Source organism: Pituophis catenifer, unplaced genomic scaffold (genome assembly GCF_029215685.1).
Source record: "Pituophis catenifer annectens isolate HBS135680 unplaced genomic scaffold, rPitCat1.0.hap2 SCAF_6, whole genome shotgun sequence".
NCBI classification, from domain to species: domain Eukaryota; kingdom Metazoa; phylum Chordata; class Lepidosauria; order Squamata; family Colubridae; genus Pituophis; species Pituophis catenifer.
Genome location: NW_027256886.1, coordinates 24,665,024 through 24,689,011, shown reverse-complemented (window position 1 = coordinate 24,689,011; position 23,988 = coordinate 24,665,024). Strand labels below are relative to the sequence as shown.

The following is a 23,988-nucleotide window of genomic DNA, read 5'->3' as shown; positions in this document are numbered from 1 at the left end:
TATGTTTCTGCCTTAAAATGCACTTGTAAAAATCAACCTTTTAAACATGTGTATTCTTTGCATCTTTTGGAAATAAAGACAAGATGAATTATTTGCATAAATCAAGATTTAAAGTACGTTTAGTACATTAGATCCATTGCTCCATTTGGTGCCTCAGAATTTTTTGATTTTGAAAAAGGAAACGCAAATCCAGCCAGGCGTATAAGCAGAATGTTCATAAAGTGTACTAATGAGCACACCAGGATGATCCAGAAGGATTTTGCAAACTGCTCACTGTGAGTTTTAAAAATAAAACTTCCTTCTTTATAATTAGCTATTTTCTCAGAGAGGTGGTGGATTTTCACTTCTGAAGAAAACAGTATCAAAATAAGAAAGCCACAAGAAACTGAAAAAGAAAGAAATGCAAAATTAATATTTGGTCAAATTTTCAACCTAATTCTACAACATTTGTTGTTATACTTCAACATTTATCAATGAGCTCTTCTGTCTATTTTTTTAAGAGATTGGGTCCCAGTTGAAGCCAATAATTAATAAGAACAGATAATTATAACTTGATTTTGCTCTATTTCTTCCCTACCTTTTCTCTAAATATATCTGTTTGAAGTCCACACTCCACTGAGTTTCACCTGGTTTGTGTAGCCTGCCAGCTTCATCTGACAGATACCCTTTCTTGCTCTATTTGGTACTTGCTTGGATTAAAATGAGTGTTCCAATTCATGTATTAAAGGGTGAACATGCTAACTCTAGCTTTTTTCTTCTTTATAAATGAAACAAAACTCCCCCAAATCTGTTTGTGCATGAAAAATAAACCGTATTAATCTGTTTGAATGGTAATGTTTGTTGAACTATATCTTTCCCACTGCTTGTAAAGCAAGTGTGCTTGCTGAGCTAATTCTATTCCCTGTTGCTTGAGACAGTCATAAATAGCTTTTTTTCCTAAGAGCAAAAACTAAGGGTATAATGTTCTATGTATGCCAGAGCTCTGTTTAAAGATTCTTTAGAAAAGAAGTTTTGCCCCTGTAGATGATGCTTCCAGCTTCCCACAGTACAACTTGGTCCAAAGGATTGCATAGTCCTGTCCCAGTGTCTGGAAGCTGTAAAGGATGGATTGCAATGGATTTTGACTGAACCCAAGCAAGAACAAGTGCTCTGGGTATTTGGGCCTTACATTGATACGTTTTTCCCACTGTTGCTCCTAAATGGGGTGATTCTGCCCCAAATGGATCCAGTGTGCAGTCTATAGTCAATAACTGCAGACTCACATTCCCGATATCAATTCTTGCCTTGGATTGATCCCTGGCTGTATACAAATGTACCCAAGGATTTACATGCACATGAGAATGAAGGATTTATTCAGACCATGGTAAGGTATAGCGAGGCTGATTGTTGTGCAAGTGGAAAGCCTTCTAATTTTCATGGAGAATGTGCAAGAATCATTAATCAATATATGCCTTCGGAAGCATGTGCTAGAAAGTTTAAATAATGAAAATGTTTTTATTTAAGGATACAGTTTTGAAGTTTTATAACTCAGAGAATTATATTTAAATTTAAACCAAGGTTTATTTTAAATTCAAGCTGGATTTTGCTTGCTAGTTTGTAGTTCTGTGCATTATGTAGTTTTGTACTTTGCCAATTTTATATAAGCTATTTTATTCATTTTTAAAAATTGTTTTACAAAATAAAATTACATTTTAATCTCTAGCACATATAACAGTGTAGTGTTCTTTTGATAACTATTGTAAGTGTTTGTAGCATTTCAAATTCTCAATTTCCAGCAGGGCTATAGTGTGAGGGGAGGAGTGACTGTGAGGGGAGGGCGAGGGGAGGGGAGGGCGAGGGGCGGGGCCAATCAGTGGTGGGATCACCTGACAGGGAGCCACAGCAGAGGACCCAAACAGCCACATGTGGCTCTGGAGCCGCAGGTTGCTGACCCCTGCACTAGGTGAATCCATTACCCATATATAAAAAAAAATAGAAGGCAGGGAAACGATGACTGCTTACACTAGATGGAGATGTTGAGGCTGTAACAATCACAACTGGAGTGATTCTCTTAACAATTGTCAAAATACCAAGTTGGATTACATGTGATGATGACAACATATTGAGTAGAAAGCATCAGTTTAAAAAGAAAAAAAAACCTGGTTTTTTAATGTTAAAAAAAAAAAAGAATAACCAGCAAAAAAAAAATTTTGGGGAACATATAATAACTGTCCACCTCATCTTACATGAGAATCTGGTAAATGAATTTATATCTACATGCCAAAGTATTACTGGACTTACCTGAAATGAAGCTCCACAGATAGAGTCCTAATGGACCATGTAAGGTTTCATAAGGATTGCCAAATGCATTGTACATGAAGAAGCCAGTTGCAATCAGTGCAAAGACGAATAATGCCAAGCAAAATAGGATGACACTTACATGGATACTTGCAGGCATAATTTTGAATAATTCTGGAAAAACTAACAGAGTGGGAAAATATTTATTATTTATAAAATCTGAAAAAATAAAGCAGAAAAATATTCATTTATTTATCTATGACACTGCATGTTGCCTCCATCAATCATTGTGGCTGGAACAGGGAATTAACTATCAACGTGGAAGGAATCTTGATAAGCAAGGCAAGATGTTTTTGTAACTTATTTATGATTGAGGATTGAAATTAAATAGAAGTATAGATAAAATAAACAACTATATGAAGATAGTAAAACTGATATAACAGAGGACATATTGTCAATGTTTATGTTTTAATACATATCCATTTTACGAGAAAGGTTTGCAAATTAAATGTAGTTTGGTATCATTTAAGCTCCTTTTGTTTCATCACTGGAACAAAACTCACATATTCAAACCTGACGAGACACATCAATCCACCAATCAGCATTCCTACATTTCCTAACATGGTTTCTTCCAGAAGAGCTAGACTTCACTCCAGTGGTGGAATTCATTTTTTTTTCTATCAGTTCTGTGGGCATGGCTTGATGGGCATGGCAGGGGAACGATACTGTAAAATCTCCATTCCCATCCCACTCCAGGGGAAGGTTATTGCAAAATTCCCATTTTCTCCTGATCAGCTGGGACTTGGGACACAGAGAATAGATGGGGGCAGAGCCAGTCAGAGGTGATATTTACCGGTTCTCCAAACTACTCAAAATTTCCACTACCGGTTCCCCAGAACTGGTCAAAACCTGCTGAATACCATCTCTGCTTCAGTCCCAAAATTTCTATCCAGCAGCACAGTCATATATAGACAATATTGTTTATTTTCTCTAGGTTACTCTCCATTATTTAGTGTACAGGTACTCCTCAAATTACAACAGTTCATTAAGTGAACAATGGCACTGAAAAAAAGTGATTCATGACCATTTCTCCATACTTATGACCATTGCAGCATCTCCATGGTAACATGTTCCAAATTCAGATCCTTGGCAACTGACTCATATTTATGATGGTTACAGTGTCCTGGGGATATGTGATCATCTTTTGCAAACTGATAAGCAAAGTCAGTGGGGAAACCAAATTCATTTAACAACCTGGTTTCTAACTTCACAACTGCAGTGATTCACTTAACAACGGTGGCAAGAAAGGTCATAAAATGGAGCAAACTCACTTAACATGCTCGCTTTCTTGCCAATGTTGTTAAGTGAATCACTGCAGTTGTTAATAACATGGTTATTAAAGGAATCTGGCTTCTTCATTGATTTTGCTTATCAGATCAAAGATGATCACATGACCCAGGATACTGCAACTGTCATAAATACATGCCAGTTGCCAAGCATCTGAATTTTGATCACATGACCACAGGGATGCTGCAACAGTCCTAAGTGCAAAAAACCCAGTGATAAATCACTTTTTACAACTTTGCCTTTATAACTTTGAATGATTGCTCGTTGAATGCTGGTAAGAGGACTACTTGTATAGTTTAATTTCCAAATGATTTAAATACAGCATGCATTCCACAGATGGTGAGTTTTTGTTTGTGAATCATATCCTAATTTGGTTCAGCCTTACTAAACATATTGTATATTAATATATAGCAAGAAATGCACTATTTATCTAAAATATATGTAGTCACATAATGGCTCTAAAGGCAATGTACAAGTAGAAAACTATTTAGGCAGAATAGTTTGTGGGTTAATCTTTCTACTGATTTTTAAATACCTCTGCTGAGTTAGCCAAAACAGATATTTTAAAATGATTTGTAGAATACAAGATAACTGCTCTTAGTCCACAGGGGTATGATTAAACTGGTGCTAATAACTCCTTAGAATTGCTTGGCTGTGGTTAAAACATGCTGAGAAAAAGCAATGTAGGTACTGCAAATAAATTTATATAGCACATATAATATAAATTATCTGCAACTCCATTTGAACTCTCTAATTCCATCAACTGGCTTGAGATTCATGCACTTCATCTTAATATTATAATTTGCTGGTGGAATAATGGTGCAGTAGACTGTGCTGTTGGGCTTAAAATGCAGATTTCTAGAACATTCCCTTACTTTGAAATGAACTCTAGTCTTCAATATTGCAAATTAGATCGTTGCCCACGAGTGGAAGGCTTAGATGTAGTGGTGTAAAAACATTAATTACTTTTTCATTTACAAGCATAATTCAATGTCCTGTCCTGATCTTAATCTCTAAAATCTGTGTAAATTTGGATCCAGTTATCAGAAGGACAATGTCTTCTCCAACAAGCCTGCCTGAACATGTCAGATCATTATCGAAGCTTTGTCTCCAAGCTTTTACTCTTCAAGAGGCAAGACAGGTGCTAAGTGAAGAAATAGTTGTTTCAAATATGCTCTTTCCCCAAAAAGATTTGTGTGACACCATTTTGTTCCTTTTTCACACAATTCCTTGTTCTGAGAATTGTTTCTGTTGCTGTTCCCCCCACCCCATTTGATTTATAAGTTTCTGGGAGATTTAGTTTAACCTGAAGAGCAGTATCTTCTTTAAATAAATATCACTATCCTACCACTAAGAAAACTAAGATCACGGCATCCAACCCTCTCAGTTCCTGACAAATAGATGTGGAAGAAATGGAGGTAGTAACAGATTTTATTTTCCTGGGCTCCAAGATCACTGCACATGGGGACTAGAGCCAAGAAATTAAGACGCTTGCTCCTGGGGAGGAAAGCTATGGCAAATCTAGATAACATACTAAAAAGCAGAGACATCACCCTGCCAACAAAAGTCTGTATAAGTCAAGGCTATGGTTTTCCCATTTGCAATGTATGGCTGTGAAAGTTGGACCATAAGAAATTTTGGTTGAGCGCCAAAGAATTGAGGCCTTTGAACTATGGTGCTGGAGAAGACTCCTGCAAGTCCCTTGGACTGCAAGGCGATCAAACCAGTCAGTCCTAGAGGAGATCAACCCTGATTGCTCTTTAGAAGGCCAGATCCTGAAGATGAAACTCAAATACTTTGGCCACTTAATGAGAAGGAAGAGCTTAATGCTGGGAAAGATTGAGGGCAAAAGAAGAAAGGGACGGCAGAGAAAGGGACGGCTGGATGGAGTCACTGAAGCAGTCAGCGTGAGCTTAAATGGTCTCCGGGGGATGGTTGAGGACAGGAAGGCCTGGAGGAAAGTTGGGTCGCGATGGGTCGGACAAGACTTCGCAAATAACAACAACAACATCCTACTACTTCTGTATTCAATAGCTAATCAGGATAAACAGACTATAACAATAAATTAGTGAAACAGCTTGCCTTCAAATGTTGTGGGTGCGTCATCACTGGAAGCTTTTAAAAAGAGACTGGACAGCCATTTGTCTGCAATGGTATAGAGTCTACTTCTTGAGCAGGAAGTTGGACTAGAAGACCTACAAGGTCCCTCCCAACTGTTATTCTGTTCTGTTCTGTACTATAGCAAATAAATAAAACAAATAAAGTCACAAAATTTATCTACTGTGGGTTATGATAAACAAAAGAATATTTTGATTGACTTAATAAAAAGCTGGTAAAGTTTTTAGAATTTAATAAAAAACTGTGAAGATTTTAAAATTGTAAATATGTCTATGTGCACTTCTCTGGAAATGAGGCAACTGGATAAAGAAGCTATTGCTAATGATAGATAAAAAATTGGACACCGTGATATCTATTTCAACTGATCTTCCATGGTTTAAGTAATTGTACTCCTTTCAAGGATACTTATAGAGATAATTGTTCAAACATTAAAGTAATCAAATGTCTAAGGCATCTAATTTTGCAGCATGTGTCAATGAAAATATCCTACTTTACAGCAGGGGTGAAATCCAGCAGGTTCTGACAGGTTATGGAGAACTGGTAGCGGAAATTTTGAGCAGTTCGGAGAACTGGTAGCGGAAATGTTGAGTAGTTTGGGGAACCGGCAAACTTCAGCTGGCCCAGAGTGGGGTGGGAATGGAGATTTTGCAATAGCCTTCCTCCAGGAGTGGGGAGGGAATGGGGATTTTGCAGTATCCTTCCCCCAGGAGTGGGGATGGAATGGGGATTTTGCAGTATCCTTCCCCTGCCACGCCCACCAAGCCACACCACGCCCACCAAGCCATGCCCACAGAACCAGTAGTAAAAAAATTTGAATTTCACCACTGCTTTACAGGCTTATCCAAAGATTTACGCTGATGATGTTGGGAATTTCAGTGATCTGCCATATTCTAATTTATCTTGATATAAGTGATGAGCTCAATGTAGCAGAATGCACAAAACAGCATGGCTAAAAACTTTAGCTAAAAACTTCAAGCTAAGCATTCAATAACTGACTTCAGGAATTTGGTTTTCTAAATGTATTTGGACACCATACCAACCTAGAATTTAGGTCACCACACATTGTGGCATCTGTAGTCTTAGCACACAATTAAAGCAATGTATAGCAACCAGGCGCCTGATAGATCCTGATAGGTTCCAGATGGAGCTTGGGCCATTTCCTGAGATTCTGGCTCATGACTCGGCTGAAGACTTGGTGGCCGCCTGGGATAATGCAGCCGCTGGAGCTTTGGACCGCATCATGCATTTGTGGCCTCTGACCCGGCACCGAACTCGCCTAGCTCCTTGGTTCTCCGAGGAGCTGAGGGAGATGAAGTGCCGGAAAAGACGCCTGGAGAGCGGTTGGAGGACCAGCCGCTCCAAATCTGACCGAACACTGGTGAGGTCTCATATTAAGACCTACCTTGTGGCGATAAAAGCGGCAAAATCTAGCTATTTTTCCACTCTTATCGCGTCATCAGATAACCGCCCAGCTGCTCTGTTTAGGGTGACCCGTTTCCTCCTCCATCTGGGAGCGCGGGATGATCCCTTGCAGGGTCGAGCTGAGGATTTTGTCCAGTATCTGTATGATAAAATTGCTCAGATTCGGGAAGGCTTGGCCTCTGACTGGGTAAATTCGGATGGGATGATTGAGGCAAGTCTTGAGAGTGTTATCTGGGAGGAGTTTGATCCTGTGGCTCCCGAGGACATGGACAGGATTCTGGGATGGCTGAATGCGACCACATGTTTATTGGACCTGTGTCCCTCCTGGCTGGTGCTGGCTTCCCGGGAGGTTACACGAGGCTGACTCCAGAGAATTATTAATGCTTCTTTGAGTGAAGGTGTCCTGCCGGCCGCCTTGAAAGAAGTGGTGGTGAGGCCCCTCCTCAAGAAGCCCTCTCTGGATCTGGCTGTTTTGGCTAATTATCGTCCAGTCTCCAACCTTCGTTTTATTGCGAAGGTTGTCGAGAGTGTGGTGGCGCGGCAGCTTCCACGGTACCTGGATAAAGCTGTCTATCTAGATCCGTTCCAGTCTGGCTTCAGGCCTGGGCACAGCACGGAAACAGCATTGGTCGCGTTGGTGGATGATCTCTGGAGGGCTCGGGATAGGGGTTGTTCCTCTATTCTGGTCCTGTTAGATCTCTCAGCAGCTTTTGATACCATTGACCATGGTATCATGTTGCGCCGGTTGGAGGGGTTGGGGGTAGGGGGCACTGTTTTGTGGTGGTTCTTCTCCTATCTCTCTGACTGGTCGCAATCTGTGTTGGCAAGGGGGCAGCGGTCGACCCCGAGGCGCCTTGTTTGTGGGGTGAGATCATCCGTGGCTTTGGGGTGGAGTTCCATCAGTATGCTGATGACACCCAGCTGTACATCTCCACCTCAGGCCACCCCAACGATGCCCTTGAAATGATGTCCCGGTGCCTGGAGGCCATGCGGGCCTGGATGGGGAGAAACAGGCTCTAACTCAACCCTTCCAAGACTGAATGGCTCTGGCTTCCGGCTTCCCAATATAGCCAGCTGGCGCCATCGCTGGTTATTGGGGGCGAGTCATTGGCCCCCATGGAGAGGGCTCGCAACTTGGGTGTCCTCCTGGAGGCACGTCTGTCTTTAGAAGAGCATATGATGGCCGTGGCCAGTTGCATCCCTTTATGGATCAGGACTCCCTACGCATGGTCACTCAAGCACTCGTCACCTCTCGCCTGGACTATTGCAATGCTCTCTACATGGGGTCCACTTCGGGTGCATCCAGAGGCTCCAACTGGTCCAGAATGCGGCTGCATGGGGGATTATGGGAGCGATGGGGCGCTCCCATGTGACACCTCTCCTGTGCGAGCTACACTGGCTCGCGCTTTAAAGGTGGTCACCAAAGGTGTTGGTGATCACCTTTAAAGCGCTCAATGGCTTAGAGCCTGGATATTTACGAGACCGCCTTCTGCCACCAATTGCCTCCCACCGGCCAGTACGCTCTCACAGAGAGGGCCTCCTCAGGGTGCTGTTGGCCAGACAATGTCGGCTGGCGACCCCCAGGGGGAGAGCCTTCTCTGTGGCAGCACCCGCCCTTTGGAACGACCTACCCCCAGAGATACACACGATACCGGACCTCCGGACTTTTCGTCGGCCCTTAAAACTCACTTATTTCATTTAGCCGGGCTGGCTTGATCATATCCTTTGGTTTTAATTTGAAATTAATTTTAACTGGGTTATTTTAAATTGTGGCCAACATTATTTAATATCTTTTAAACTGTTTTAATTTTTGTATGTTATGTTTTTACTTTGGCTGTCCACCGCCCTGAGTCCTGCTGGAGAAGGGCGGTATAAAAATAAAATAAAATAAATAAATAAATACACCAGTGGTGGGTTGCCCCCGATTCGGACCAGTTCACAAGAATCAGTAGTAAAACCCGTGGGAGGCTCCGCCCACTGACCTGGATGTCATCAGAAGTGATCTGCACATGCTCATCTGCATGCTCAGAAGAGTTCACGTGGGCACAATGCGAACCGGTAGTAAAGGTAAGTAGAACCCACCCCTGATATAAACCTAGTTTATGCAGAGTTCCAGATTATGGAAGGTTATGCTGGTGAGTAAACCCAGTGGTGGATCATGGATAAACCTTCTTTGACCTACAATGCTTTGACCTACAATATTGTGCAAAAAATGTCCATAATGTACATGTACATCACAAAATGTTGATTGTTTTGATAGCTAGTGTGACAATTTTTCTAAGCAATTGCAATACTTAGGCTTGACATCATGCCACACTAGCCACCTATTTCTCTCCATAGCTACCTTTAAATTTTTTAATATATCATTAAAATTTATAGCTGGCCATCTAATAAAATTTAATCCTGCAACAATGTTGCCCTAGAAGCAAAACCACTTTAAACGACGAGGAATAAATCTGAATGCTGATGGCCTTTTAGAAAATGAACTGCTGACCCAGAAACTGACAAAAGTCAGAGGAAACCAAGCAGAAGGCTCTCTCTGAGCCTGTATGGGTTTTACAGGCAGAGCAAATTCATTTTACAATTAAAAAAAAATATATAGTGGTTCATAGGAAAAACATTTAATTGGAGAACAGGCCTAAAAAAGGGCAGATGATTTAATTTTTCTCCTCAAGCATGACACACAGGGACTCAATGCACTAATATGCAAACACAGCTAGCGTAAGTAAATGGTACCATCACCAGGGACATTTTTTGTGTGACTTAAATAGAGTTTGCATGAGTGGTGCTGCAAGTGATGATAAAAAGAGTGTTAAACCTTTCATAGGAATTAGCTGCCTTAAAGCTACAGTGCAAAAACAAATTAAATCCAGAAAAAGGGCATTAAAAAAAAATGCTGCCACTATTTTATACCATCATTGCTTTCTGCTGTCCCTAGATTAATCACACTTTTCTGGTGCCAAGGACTTCAGTACAAACACCTGTTTTTAATATAAAAACAATGTAAGTTATGAACAAGCAACCTACGGAGAGAAGGATTATATAGACACAATTTTTCCATTTATTGGCAAAACCATATATGCCAGAGGTGGGTTTCAGCAGGTTCTGACCAGTTCTGGAGAACCGGTAGTAGAAATTTTGAGTAGTCCAGAGAACTGGTAGTAAAAATTCTGACTGGACCCACCCCTATCTATTCTTTGCCTCCCAAGTTCCAGCTGATCGAGAGGAAATGGGGATTTTGCAGTAACCTTTCCTGGATATGGGAGGGAATGGGGATTTTGCAGTATCCTTCCCCTGGAGTGGGGTGGGAATGGAGATTTTATAGTATCCTTCCCCTGCCACACCCACCAAGCCATGCCCACCAAGCCATGTCACGCCCACCAAGCCACACCCACAGAACCGGTAGTAAAATTTTTTGAAACCCACTACTGATATATGCACTGTCTTGTACACATTACACACACATATAATCGGCATGCTTTACCCAGTTTCCTGTAAATGAACCAATCAAAATTCCACATTTAGAAGGGATATTCATTTATCCCTCTAGCCTTTGATCATATTGCTCAAACATACCTACAGCACATGAAGGCTGGATTGGATCCTAGAACAACGGGTTGCTTACTAGCTTCAGTGGATGTAGATAGACAGTATGAGAGATTTACTGCTGTCCCCAAAGCATCAAACAACAATTTTTTGAAGAGTAGTTGTAGGCCAAATACCATAAACCCTAATAGGAATGTTATTGTATCGGTGGTGGTTTGTTTTAATTGCACTGTTGCTGTTGTTTTGTTTTACTGTTTGTTTTACTGTTTGCCATCCAGAGTTTATTAGGTGTTGCTTGGAAATGCTGTCAAATAAATATAAGGCACAACATTTTTAAAACATTCATTCATATGTTGTTATTAGTCCATTTGCCTGTTTAGAACTTGATTTTACTCCTAAAGTGTATCTCTAGTTGCAGTATGGAACACCTTTGTATTTTGATGAGTTAACTGACATACGAGTAGTCCTTGACTTGCAACTGTTCATTTAATGACTGTTTGAAGTTACAATGGCAGTGAAGAAAGTGACTTATGCCTGGTCCTTGCACTTACGACCACTGCAGCATCTTCACAGTCTTGTGGTCAAACTTTGGGTGCTTGGCAATTGTACTTACGACAGTTTTGACCACATTAAACAATTATGACGAGCAAAGTCAAAGGGAGACTATGATTTAATGATCACCTAACGTCCTAATGATTTCCTTAACACAATGTCAACAAAGGTTGTAAAACTGAGCATGATTCACTTAATAACCGCCTTGCTTAGCAATGAAAATTCTGCTCCCAATTGCGATCATAAGTTGAGGCCTATCTGTTTTTTTGATTTCTCCTTCGTATTAAGGAAATTCTAAAAGTTCGGAGTTCATTCCAAGCTATATTTAACCTACTTGTTTTTACTGTTCCTTGATAAATAAGGGAGGAAGAATTTTCAAACAGCTGAAGATTGTTTAGGCGAGCATTGGCTTATCAGAATGATCATTTCCATTCCAGAATTATACACTATCTGGTCAAGGCCAGAACTTGTGGTCTGGTGACCATGGAAGCAGGGCCATGAAGTCTTGGTGCCAAGATTTAATAACACTGAATGTTCATTAAGCTTTGTGCCTCTGCACAGGCTTGTAAAGTCAGCACTGTCATCCCTGGCCTTGGACTATCTCTGTTGCTTGAAATGGGCCTCCCTGAGCTGAAGGGAAACCATCTTGCTTGGAATGTTATGCTTTTTTGTGTTTCTATTTAGTTCCTGTTATGGTTAAAGGTTGAAATCTCCTTATCCACTGGTACGTTTATTTTTCTCTGGATCCAATTGAACCAATAGCCTGAACAACTGATCACTTGGCAACACAATGCCTAAATTCTATTAAAATAACTTAAAATTTAAAATTCTATTAAAATAATTTTGTGCTTGTTTATAATGACAGAAGTATGTCCAGTGTTCAACATGTTCCTTCAGAGGTTTGTGCCTCTTTCCAACACTATGCCTCCTTAATAGGAATTTGTTCTGTAGCATCTCCAATCAAAGGATGTAACTAAGTAAAGGAACTTCTGCTTTGCAGCCAAAAAACACCAGACTTAATTTTGAATATCTCCTGGTAGGTGTAGAAAATTTGCAGTGAAATCTGGGCAATAGTGGCAGTATTTGGCTAGTTGGATGGTTGCAGTATTCTGGGGCCTTATGATCACCTTTTGTGATGTTCTTACAAGCAAAGAGAATGGGAAGCCAGATTCACTTAATAACTATCTTTAATAAAAATCTTTAAAGCGCTCCATGGCTTAGGGCCAGGGTATTTGCGAGACCGCCTGCTGCTACCGATAACCTCCCACCGGCCAATACGCTCTCACAGAGAGGGCCTCCTCGGGGTGCCGTCGGTCAGGGAATGTCGGCTGGCGGCCCCCAGGGGGCGAGCCTTCTCTGTGGGGGCACCCGCCCTGTGGAATGAGCTGCCTCCTGGAATACGATTGATCCCGGACCTCCGGACCTTCCGTAAAGCCCTGAAGACGTTTTTATTCCATCAAGCCGGCCTAGCCTAAATGGTTTTTTAATTGGGATTTTAAATTTTATGGATTTGGGGTTTTAAATTTGGGTAGCCAATGATTTAATTCTTTTAATTATCTTAACTTTTGCATTTGTATGTTTTTTAATTTTGGCTGTTCACCGCCCTGAGTCCCTTCTGGGAGAAGGGCGGTATACAAATTAAATAAATAAATAAATAAATAAATAAACTATGTTACTAACTTAACAATTGCAGTGATTCATTTAACAACTGTGGCACGAGAGGTCATAAAATTGGGCAAAATTCACTTAACAAATGTTTCGCTTAGGACCAGAATTTTTTGGCTCAGTTGTGGTCATAAATCAAGAACTATCTGTAATCTAGTCTCTATAAATTGCTAGTCTTATTGAAGCATACTTTGGATTAATGTACATTTTGGAAGTAATTTGTACTTCGTGTGAATGCAAGCTCTCTATTAAAGCAGTGTTTCTCAAACTTTAAAATGGGTAGACTTCAATTACCCCTGCTGCAGGGATGAAATCTACTTACCTTCCCTACCGGTTCGGAAGTGCGCCCTCTGTGTGCGTGCATTCTTGGATCCTCTGCACATGCGCAGAGGGTCAAAAACAGGTTACTTCCTGGTTAAAACCAGGAAGTAACAATATCTGGGTGGGTGGGCAGAGTCTTGCGCTGCCACTGCTACCGGTTCTCTGAACCACGCGCTGCTGCTGCTACTGGTTCTCCAAACCACGTGCTGCCACCGAACCGGTCCGAACCGGTAGCATTTCACCCCTGCACTGGAATGGGGACTTCTGGGAGTTGAAGTCCACCCATCTTAAAAGTTTGAGAAATACTCCTTAAAAGCTTCCATGTGAGGTTGAAAGGAATTGCTGCTGTAGTTACTGCTTTAAGGAATCCACTTATCAGAGTGCACGTGATCCTTAAAAGCAGTGACACTGTTGCCAGCCTTGAACAGAAAACTGCAAGCAGCTTTTCAGTGAATACCAGTGCAAGATTGGATTTCTTAATCATTTCTGAAGCATACCTCACTGCATATGAAGAATATTTCTCTTCTGCCCCATTTAGCAAGGTCTCGTTTGACTAGAGTAGTAATAGAACAGCCAGGCTGTGTTTCCACCCCCTGTCCTAATAAAGCAATACTATCCCCTTTGGCTTATGCTAGGTGAAAAAAAAGAGAGGCTTTATTTGCACTGCCAGTGAAGCATCTGTTTAAGAGGCATGTTCAAGTTACAATTATATTGTCATCATGGCTCTTGAAACTTACCTTGTTGCCTCAATCCAGGTTGGTCACCATTTTGCATTTAACAAATTAGTAACCAAGCTCTCATATTACACGAGATGAACGCTCTCCATTCTTAGGACTTAATCTTAAGGATTCCAGGCATATTGTAAGAGCAAACTTATTTACTTTGCCTCATTTTAAACTAGGTCTGAATTCTGGATTATGTTTCTGTTGTATATAAACCAAAGTTTGTATTACACAAACACAGCAAACTGTAATTAAATTTAACTGGATTATTGAAATCATCTAAATGTGACTTGTGAATTTGTGCTTTTCTCACTAATTCATCTAAAACTATCCTCTTTCACACAATTGTATCAGAAGAGGAAGGCTCAGTAAAATGCATTGTCTCCAATTTATGTACCCTTAGCCTTAGTACAGCAGTTCATGGGGTTGGAATGTTAAGATGATTTTAGTAAAAACAACATCTAGTTCCTGTTTCATTCTTTACAACAGCATTCATAAAATTAACAGTAGGCTGCAATTTGAAAAGTAGATCTTCAAATTGCAGCGGAAAGGAATAAAGAGAACTTTTTGAGAAAAAAAAGTTTATAAACGGCTTGCTGTAGAATTTAATTAACAAGACTATTCTTGTCAATATCTTGAATGAATATGGTTACCATCACTGCAACGATTTTAGACCATCACAAATTATTTGGAGCAGCCAGAACTGCTGCTCTGCAGATTGCCTGCCAATTCTTGTTGAGAAAATAAAATAAACTTTAGGTGACATGTTATCAGCTGTTGTCTACATAACCATGATTTGTGTGATGCTCAAATAAGTCAGCTCTGTGACTGGCAGCCTTAACAATATTTTGGGGTGGAAGATAAACTGATGCATTCCAAAGTATAATTCCTTTTGTGTCAATCAAGGAGAATAGCGGTTAGCAACACAATCAACATTTTATTTCTCCACTTAAGGAAGTGTTCCAATTTACAAATAAATCTATTGGAACTGAATCCATCTTTCTTTTTAAAATGCTAAGCCGTATTAGGCTCAGTTTATATTTACACATCTATGGATCTAAGACAAGTAGGCTTCTTTCTGTATAAATGGAATTGCCCACAGGTAAGATTGCCCTACTGTATTTAGTTGTCATTTTCTACACCTATTGAAACTAAAGGAAGATTCATTCCAGTTCTCCTTGCACTTCTTCCCACTCTTTTAAGCAGATTAAAACAGAAGACAAAGGTCTATCTGGTGGGGGGAGGGGGAGAAGCAGCTGAGAAGTTAATATTGCAATTTTCTGTAAATGTATTTAGAAAAAAAAATGCCCTATGGAATAAAGTTGATGTTACTTCCATGCAAATCTCTGTAGGTTGAGTCTGCCTGTTCCTATGCAAAGGTATATAATATAGTATAAGAGTATCAAACAGGAATCAATTTTAAAGAAAGATAGATTATATATCCCAGCACTATAATTTTGCATTTCCCATTTGTAAATCTTTCAGAAGAAACAGGAGAAAGCTCATTTACTTTGCCTGTCAAACCATGATAGCATGCACAAAGTATTAAATAATTCAGATTGTCATTGTTACTTACATGAAAACTGAAAAGGTCTCCCTCCAAGGCCACATTGTCTAACCCTCTCCCCATAGAATAGTCCATACTGAATTTCACCAATAAACTTATCTAATTCCTGGCCAGTAGCATTAACCAGCAATGCTCCAGTTTTGCAAAGAATTTTTCCTTGGATCCATAGCTGAGTTCCTATAGCTGCTGCAATGGCCAGAGCACAAGCAAAACTGAACACAGCAGCTATGCAGAAAACAACTTTCTTCTGTTGGGCTGGCATATATAATCCTAGATGAGGCATGCAGAAAAAATGGAAAAATACAATTTCAAATGAAACCTTTAGTAAGGTGGGTTTTGCAGCATCCCTTCTCAATGTTACTTGAGAACAAAGGTTAAAATAACAGATGGAAACCTCCGTGTAATTTGATGAGTGCCCTCTTTGGGTTTGTTTGTTTTTAATAGCCTTTGTCTGATTGGGTGAACTGAAAATTCCAGAATGAGACCTGGCTCTTGGATTAAGTTAGCCACTGTGTGCAAGGGGCGAGGAGGGTGGTAATGCTTACCAGGAAGCATTAAATCAGGAAGAACACAATAAAAAAAATATTCAGATTTTAACATTTTATCTTTGCATAGCATTAAAATGCCATTCAGGCAGATGATACGAGGTCTGTTTAATGTTATTATTAAAATAAGGCTGACATTGTTCTATTTTATTCTCAGATTGGGCATATGAAAGGACAATCAGTAATAACTATTTTACTTCTTGTCACAAAGCCATTCAACTGGATGAGTGCTTTCTTTCAAACAAGGGTTATCTGCAAAATTCCAGATGACCTCTAGGTGCCAGCAAAGAGACGGAAACACTCTCTTTGTTAACATCAACCCTAATTCAAATAGCTTTTCTAGTTAAGCAATTTCATAGTTAAATTAATGTACATCTAAATGTTCTGGTTCCGTTAAATGGAATTGTTTATTATTCCCTAACCCCATTTCTCTCAGTGGCAATGATTTAACTATTTTCAGTTGTGCAGTAGAATCAACTGATTGAACTCAAAGCTTGTAGCTTTTAGATACACTTCTTACTTATTCATTGTAAATCTCTCCCTGGAAATGAAGAAGAGTAGAATAGCACGTAGAACATTGTATATAGCACATACCTGTTCTTTAATGATGCTTTGAAATGGATTTATGTAAAACCTGGCATTTGTAGAACAGTTTTCTGAATTCCGAGCAGGGCAAATCATCTCTAAAATTTAAGCATGTTGTAGTGCCAAGCAACATATTATATGAATTCTTTCTTTCATTCTCTCTTTCTGGAATAATTCAACCACGGCATTCTTAATTAATTTATGCACATGTAATTATCCTTCCATGTGTAATTTGCTGCCTTGTTCTTTCCTCATACATATTGTAAGAAGTGGGTAGTGGGAAGAGAACTTGTACCAATTCTTATACACAGTCTTCATCTCTAACAGGTTATTCATACCAACAATTATGTTTATATGTTCGGAGCTCTAAGAATAATAGCTGATTCCAGGTATTTTCTTCTTTTCTCCCAAATAACTGACTAATATTTTGAATGCTGTAACATACACGTACATTTTTGGCCCTTAGTGGTGATAGGTATAGAAGAAATTTCTATGAAGAAATTGTATAACATTTGGAGCTATAAAGGTTGCAACAAACACATAGTAGAGAAATTAGGCTGAATCCGGTGATTGTCCATCCTATGGCTAAGAACATTTTGTTCTAGCAAAGGATTTCTCTAAATTTTCTTTTTAAAATGCGGATGGAGCCTAGTGCACGTTAACGTGTTAATTCATTTCCAAAATCTAATTTCACATCAACCTTTTCAACTGATAGAAGAGAAAGCATAAATTTATCTTTAATTTCCAGGCTAGCATTTCAAAAGCATCAAAAAGAGAAGATGCAGCCTTTCACAAATTGAATCTAAATATGGCACCTTCACATGTCTCAATAATCATTGTTTTCTCTTATTTCCTCATAATGTTATCTTCATGTGATCCCTATCCTACGCCAGAAGTCTTATTTGACTTTAGTAGTGTTATAGTAGTGTTTTTCCTCTTATGTATATCATCCTATGACCTTCAGCAACAATTCTGTTGGTAGTGTAATCAAGCGACCCATCAAGAGTTGGGATTAATTTATTGGCCACTTTAAACTAATAAAGGAATCCTCTTCTTCTGACCCTGAGCGCCAAAGGCATTCAGATTTAAAACTGGAGATCTCTTTAGGTGTAAGTATTCATCAGGTGTCTGAGTTGACCTTTTGCTTGGAGACCAAGATCACCATAAACAGCAACAGACAAGCAATGGTGGTGAGGAGGGGATTCATAGTGAAGTGAGAAAAGTGTGTAGGTTAGACTGGGAACTTGAAAAGCCACCTTATTTGGTCTTGTAATTAAATTTGGTACTTTAATCAAGAAAACAACATGAAAGCATGCCTGAAGTCACTAGGAATAGAGCATAATTTGTTTCCTCAATCAACAAGTGTCATAATCTATTTCCTTAATTTTCATTTCCATGAAGTGAGAACCATTGTTTCTTTCACATGAAATGGACTGACCATTTCCTCATTTAACCAAACATTTAACCAACATGCATATTTGTTTTGACAATATAAAATGACACTTCTGTCATGACAATTTCACTTAAAGTTTATGACACACATAATTCTGTGTATGTGTCGAAAGAAATGAATACAGTTCCGTATTTTATTAGTTTGGCCTGACACACTTTGTGCTGTCAAAAATATTTGAAAATAAAGTCTTTGTGTTAAAACTTTAGAAGTTTTTTGGACTAAGAAAATTGTTTGGACTAACTGCATACACACAAGTGTGTGGAAGTGGTAGAAGAAGGAAAAAGGAGTCAATAAAATAGAAACTGATGATAATGGGATTTTTAAAATTGCCCTAAAATAGAGATGTTATATTGAAATATAAAATGCTACAATTCCCACTGGAGAATTAGTCAACCCAGCATTCAAGTGACTGAAACTCTGTATAGGCACAGTAGGCAACCCGTTCAGAGATTGAATGTACTAATTAAAAAGCTAAATGAATATTTATGTAATCTGTCAGGTGAGAAGATTTCATAGAGCTCTAAATTCAAAAGCTATACTTCATGAACAATAATTGCTTTCCTAAATCAAGTTTTTGCATGTAGCTGTATTACAACATGATCTTATAATATACATTATCTATTGTTCCAAATTAAGCTCCATCATCAAGTACAGGCATTATTTTTATATAATGGAGTTTATTATTAATGTATTATTACCTTTCATTATGAAAGAGTATATTGTTTTTTTTTTTTAAAAAAAGAGGTAAATTTATAATGTATGCATAGAGGAATCTATAGAAGAAAGGATATTATAGCTGATTTGCTTATATCTACTCATATTATTAACTTATAAAGTATGAACTAATGTGAGTACTTTGCTATGACCATCTGCATGTATGGCTTTTTAGGTTAAATACAGTTTTGGCTTCTACCAGTAAATTTTCTTCATTCCTGCCTGGATTTCTGTTGTAAAATATAAAGATTTTAAAAGCATATTCTTTTATGCTACAAAGATTATGATAATCTTTAAAAGATATACAAAGAGTACAGGACCAATTATATAATCTACCACCCCCAGGATTTCTAAGAATTGGTGGAATTGCAAAATTGATCTTTTCCCAGGTTTTTTTTTTTTTAAACATTTGAAAGGTTTTTAAAGAGGAAAATGCACAGCACAAATGTTGCAGAGGTTTAAATTTCCATTTAATCTTTTGGCTCCTAGCATGCTTGAGTGGCCTTCAAGCTCACAGAAGAGGCTCAAACTAGATATAGTTGAAGGAAATGCACTAAAATGGGATGCAGTGGCTCAGTGGCTAAGATCATGAGCTTGTCGATCGAAAGGTTGGCAGTTCAGTGGTTCGAATCCCTAGTATCGTGTAACAGGGTGAGCTCCCATTACTTGTCACAGCTTCTGCCAACCTAGCAGTTCGAAAGCACGTAAAAAATGCAACTAGAAAAATAGGGACCATCTTTGGTGGGAAGGTAACAGCGTTCCGTGCATCTTTGGCATTGAGTCATGCCAGAGACATGACCATGGAGACTTCTTGGCTCTTCGGCTTTGAAACGGAGATGAGCACCGCCCCCTAGAGTCAGGAATGACTAGCACATATGTCCGAGGGGAACCTTTACCTTTTTAATGCACTAAAATACTGATATAATGTCAGAAGAAAATTCTGGTTCGAAGCCAGGTTATGAAAGGAATGCACTGGATCAGCTGCTTGAAAAGGAAGGTAGTTTATTAGTTTAGCATAGGTTACAGCAATTGAGGTAACTACTAAATTGGAGGTCGGAGGCTAGTGATATTTATAGTAAAATTGATCCTTTGCGAGGTGTGGGATCAAGGTCTTTGTTTTGATGGATGTGCCATTCTGAGAGTGACAACATCATTTTCTCATCTTACTGGGTATCTTGATTTCTTGAGTGTATCTGGGGTGTGGGATTTGGGGTACCACATTGTGTAATTTCAAGATTCCTGCATCCTGAAGGGATTTATTTTAATTATAATTAAGTTGCTGGTGTTTGCTTTTCCCAAGGCGACATGCTTTTACCAGTTTTAGCCCCACTGTCAACTAGGGGCCAAGAAGAGTTTAACTGGTCTTTTGCAATATTGTACATTCTCTGCTTGCAATATTGTATATCTTGGTTTCGGTTGAGTCCGCAACTCACTTTTTACAGATGGAGTGTCGGAGCGGCAAATAAATATGATTTTTCTGATGATCACAATTATTCCTCCCACTAGAGTAAATGATGTATCTAGGGATAATTCCTAAAACATTTTTTGCATCACGATTACTCATGACCCTGGCTCACTGTTTCCTTAAGACCCTCTGAATAGAATATGCTAAAGTAACTGAGTAACTGAGAAAGACAAACCAAAGTTGCTGCTTTCTGGGTCACTTTAAAATGGCTATAAAAATGGATGCTGGCACAGAAAACTAATTTCAAAATGGAGCCCTTGCAAAGTGTATTCAAATTAAAATATGGTCAGGAAGATGCTGTGAGAGGTGATCTACAGTGGCGCACGAGCAGTGTGAAACAATTAAAAATCACAGATAAGCAAAGCCAAAAGATTCTCAAATCTTGTCGGATAATCTACTTAATGGGGAAACTGTAAAATATGATGGACCTGAAACATTCATGAATGGTAGCCAGGGGTGAAATCCAGCAGGTTCTGACGGGTTCTGGAGAACTGGTAGTGGAAATTTTGAGCAGTTCGGAGACCCGGCAAATGCCACCTCTAGCTGGCCCCAGGAGTGGGGTGGGAATGGAGATTTTGCAGTATCCTTCCCCTGCCACGGCCACCAAGCCACAGTCACCAAGCCATGCCCACAGAACTAGTAGTAAAAAAATTTGGATTTCACCACTGATGGTAGCTATCTAGTTAAATACTTCCAGTGATGCACATACAACCAGCTTCTGGTGTCATCTCCTGTTGTAGAGATGAACTGTTCCTGTCATTAATAATTTTCATATACATTTATCTGAAATTTCTCCCTGCTTGTTCTATTTCTGCTCCTTGGAGCAAGAATTCTGGAAGGAGATCATCAGACTTTATTCTGCTGTTTTAATTTATTTTTTGCTTGCTCAAGTGTTTCTAAAGTTGAAACTATCCTAAATATCTAAGATGAAAGTAATATTTTCATGGTCAACCTTTTCTTGAAAATCTCCAGTGATGGAACATTCACAACTCCAGGAGGCAAGCTGTTCCATTGATTAAGTGTTCTGTTAGAAATTTCTCCTTAGTTCCAGATTGGATCGCTCTTTTATGAGCTTCCACCCATTGCTTCCTGTCCTGCCCTTGGGTGCTTTGGAAAATAAGTTGACCCTTCTTCTGTGTGACAGTCCTTAAGTACCGTGAGACAGTGGTGAAATCCAAATTTTTTTACTACCAGTTCTGTGGGCGTGGCTTGGTGGGCGTGGCAGGGGAAGGATACTGCAAAATCTCCATTCCCTCCCTACTCCTGGGGGAAGGATATTGCAAAATCTCCATTCCCACCCCTCTCTGGGGCCAGCCAGAGGTGGCATTTGCCAGTTCTCTGAACTACTCAAAATTTCCGCTATCGGTTCTCCAGAACCTGTGAGAACCTGCTGGATTTTACCCCGGGTGGTGTCCACTAGGACATCTAGTTCTCTCACACAGTCACTACTCTTGACTTAGTTACTGCCAGTTTTATACCTGTGCATTTCTTTTTCCTGCACAGGTGTGGGACCTTACTTTTCACACTAAGCGACAACAACAATAATGTAGCAGCAAATGCAGAAGTTGTAAAGAAAAAGATGAAAATAGAATACATATTTAGCAGATGCTGCAAAATTGCTCAGCCTGGTGATAAATGTTACGACAGAGTTGCCACTTATTCCATTGGCATCTATACAATTTCTGATTTTCTTAAATGTACTATGTTTCTCAAAAAATTGAGAAAATAGTTGAAATGATGATGTTAATATTTGTGGGACTTTTGCATACAAATTAATTACCATCTAGAATACAACACACCAGATACTATATAACAAAGAAAAAAAGTAATTTTTGTAGATGTGGCAGTACACCTGGACAGCAGGATGAAGGAAAGAATTCAAATAAAATAAAACATAGAAATCTAATGATCAAAATAGGTAGATTATTGCAAAGACATTTCTTTATTTATTGATGTATTATGTGGAATGCAAACAGATTGAATACATTTTTACTAGTATTCAATATTTCATCTGCATTAACTATATATGTGCTTTCTCATTTTTGTTTATGTTATAATTACATTATATGGATAACTCCTAGCTTCCTGACTGGCATCTGAATTTACAAAAATACCTGTCAAAGATATGATTATTTTTATTAACTTACTAACCTTAATTCTGAAATAATTATAGTAATAAACCCTTAATATCATCAAACAACAAAATCTGCCTATCCCAGGTCCTTGGAAAAGACTGAACAGATGGATGAAAATGCCAAACCCAGTCTAAACATCTGGCTGATTTTGTGAACAACCATATTAAAAAAAGACAAACAACTATTCAGATGTGGAATTTAATATATTTTGTGGTAGCAGTTTGGTGTGGCCTGCAATATGATCATTTCATCTTATTCTTTTTTTTTTTTTTGAGTAATTGACAAGCATACATACATATATTTTTTTGCAGCTTATGTTGCTTGTCCACATATATTCTGGTATAAAATTATTTCAGGCATTGTTAGGCTTCTTATGGACCAATGCTGGTACCAGAGGTTTCACAGACAGAGATTCAAGAACTCTCTCCTGATAATCTAGTTTTAATACAGATACTAGAAATGTTGTTGATGGAAAACTTTACCATTGGAAAATGTAAAAAGCAAACCATATAAAGCAAAAGGAAGGTTTAAATCACACTTTTATTTTCTGGATCTGTGATCCTTTCACTTGGGGGTAAGTGAAGCTGTTGGCACTAGCCTTGGGATAGTAATAGTGAGGTCTAGTCTCAGGATCATTGATACTATCTGATGTAGTCCTTGCAACAAGAAAGTTGGCATTTTATGACCCAGAATTATAGTTTTCCTCAGTTGGGGTTTTTTTTTTTTTTTTTGCATTATAATGTTCAATTTCTATAAGGATTGCATAGTTACCATTCAGTTACAAATTCTGTATAACAATTGGCTGAGAGAGATCACCTGAGAACAGGGACTGACATCCAAGAAGCCAAGCACAGATTGGGAGTATGCTTCGGCACAATCAGTAAGTATTATTTTTCTGATTTGGATCATAGTAAGATTATATCAGGGGTTTTCCAAAATAATAAAATTTGTCGTTGGTAGTGTCTGTTAATTAGCTTCATTTACAGGTCATATGTAGAACAATGCTACTGCAACGCTCTCTACATGGGGCTCCCCCTGAGGAGCACCCGGAGGCTCCAGCTGGTGCAGAATGCGGCCGCGCGGGTGATTGTGGGAGTGACGTGGTGCTCCGACGTAAAACCTCTCCTGCGCGAGCTGCATTGGCTCCAGGTGGTCTTCCGGGTGCGCTTTAAGGTGTTGGTTCTCATCTTTAAAGCGCTCCATGGCTTAGGGCCAGGGTATTTGCGAGACCGCCTGCTGCTACCGATAACCTCCCACCGGCCAATACGCTCTCACAGAGAGGGCCTCCTCAGGGTGCCGTCGGTCAGGCAATGTTGGCTGGCGGCCCCCAGGGGGAGAGCCTTCTCTGTGGGGGCACCCGCCCTGTGGAATGAACTGCCTCCTGGAATACGATTGATCCCGGACCTCCGGATCTTCCGTAAAGCCCTGAAGACGTTTTTATTCCATCAAGCCAGCCTAGCCTAAATGGTTTTTAAATTGGGATTTTAAATTTTATGGATTTGGGGGTTTTAAATTGGGAAACTAGTGATTTAATTCTTTTTAATTATCTTAACT

General features: G+C 39.3%; 1 protein-coding gene across 1 annotated transcript; it reads right to left on the bottom strand.

Annotated features, from left to right (window-relative positions):
• Nucleotides 1-119: 119 nt before the first annotated feature.
• CLRN1 (clarin 1) lies at nt 120-15,820 on the bottom strand. Its single transcript, XM_070946097.1, has 3 exons — nt 15,547-15,820; nt 2,281-2,460; nt 120-385 (listed from the first exon to the last, which is right to left on the bottom strand). The coding sequence occupies exons 1-3, from the start codon at nt 15,818-15,820 to the stop codon at nt 120-122; spliced, it is 720 nt and encodes a 239-aa protein (XP_070802198.1).
• Nucleotides 15,821-23,988: the final 8,168 nt, after the last annotated feature.

Bases quoted from the DNA above. Each gene is read 5' to 3' on its own strand.
- CLRN1 (XM_070946097.1), bottom strand. From the start codon at position 15,820: ATGCCTCATCTAGGATTATATATGCCAGCCCAACAGAAGAAAGTTGTT. The intron at 2,461-15,546 runs GTAAGTAACAAT...CCACTCTGTTAG, and splicing joins GAGACCTTTTCAGTTTTCAT to TTTTTCCAGAATTATTCAAA. The intron at 386-2,280 runs GTAAGTCCAGTA...TTTCTTTTTCAG, and splicing joins TCTGTGGAGCTTCATTTCAG to TTTCTTGTGGCTTTCTTATT.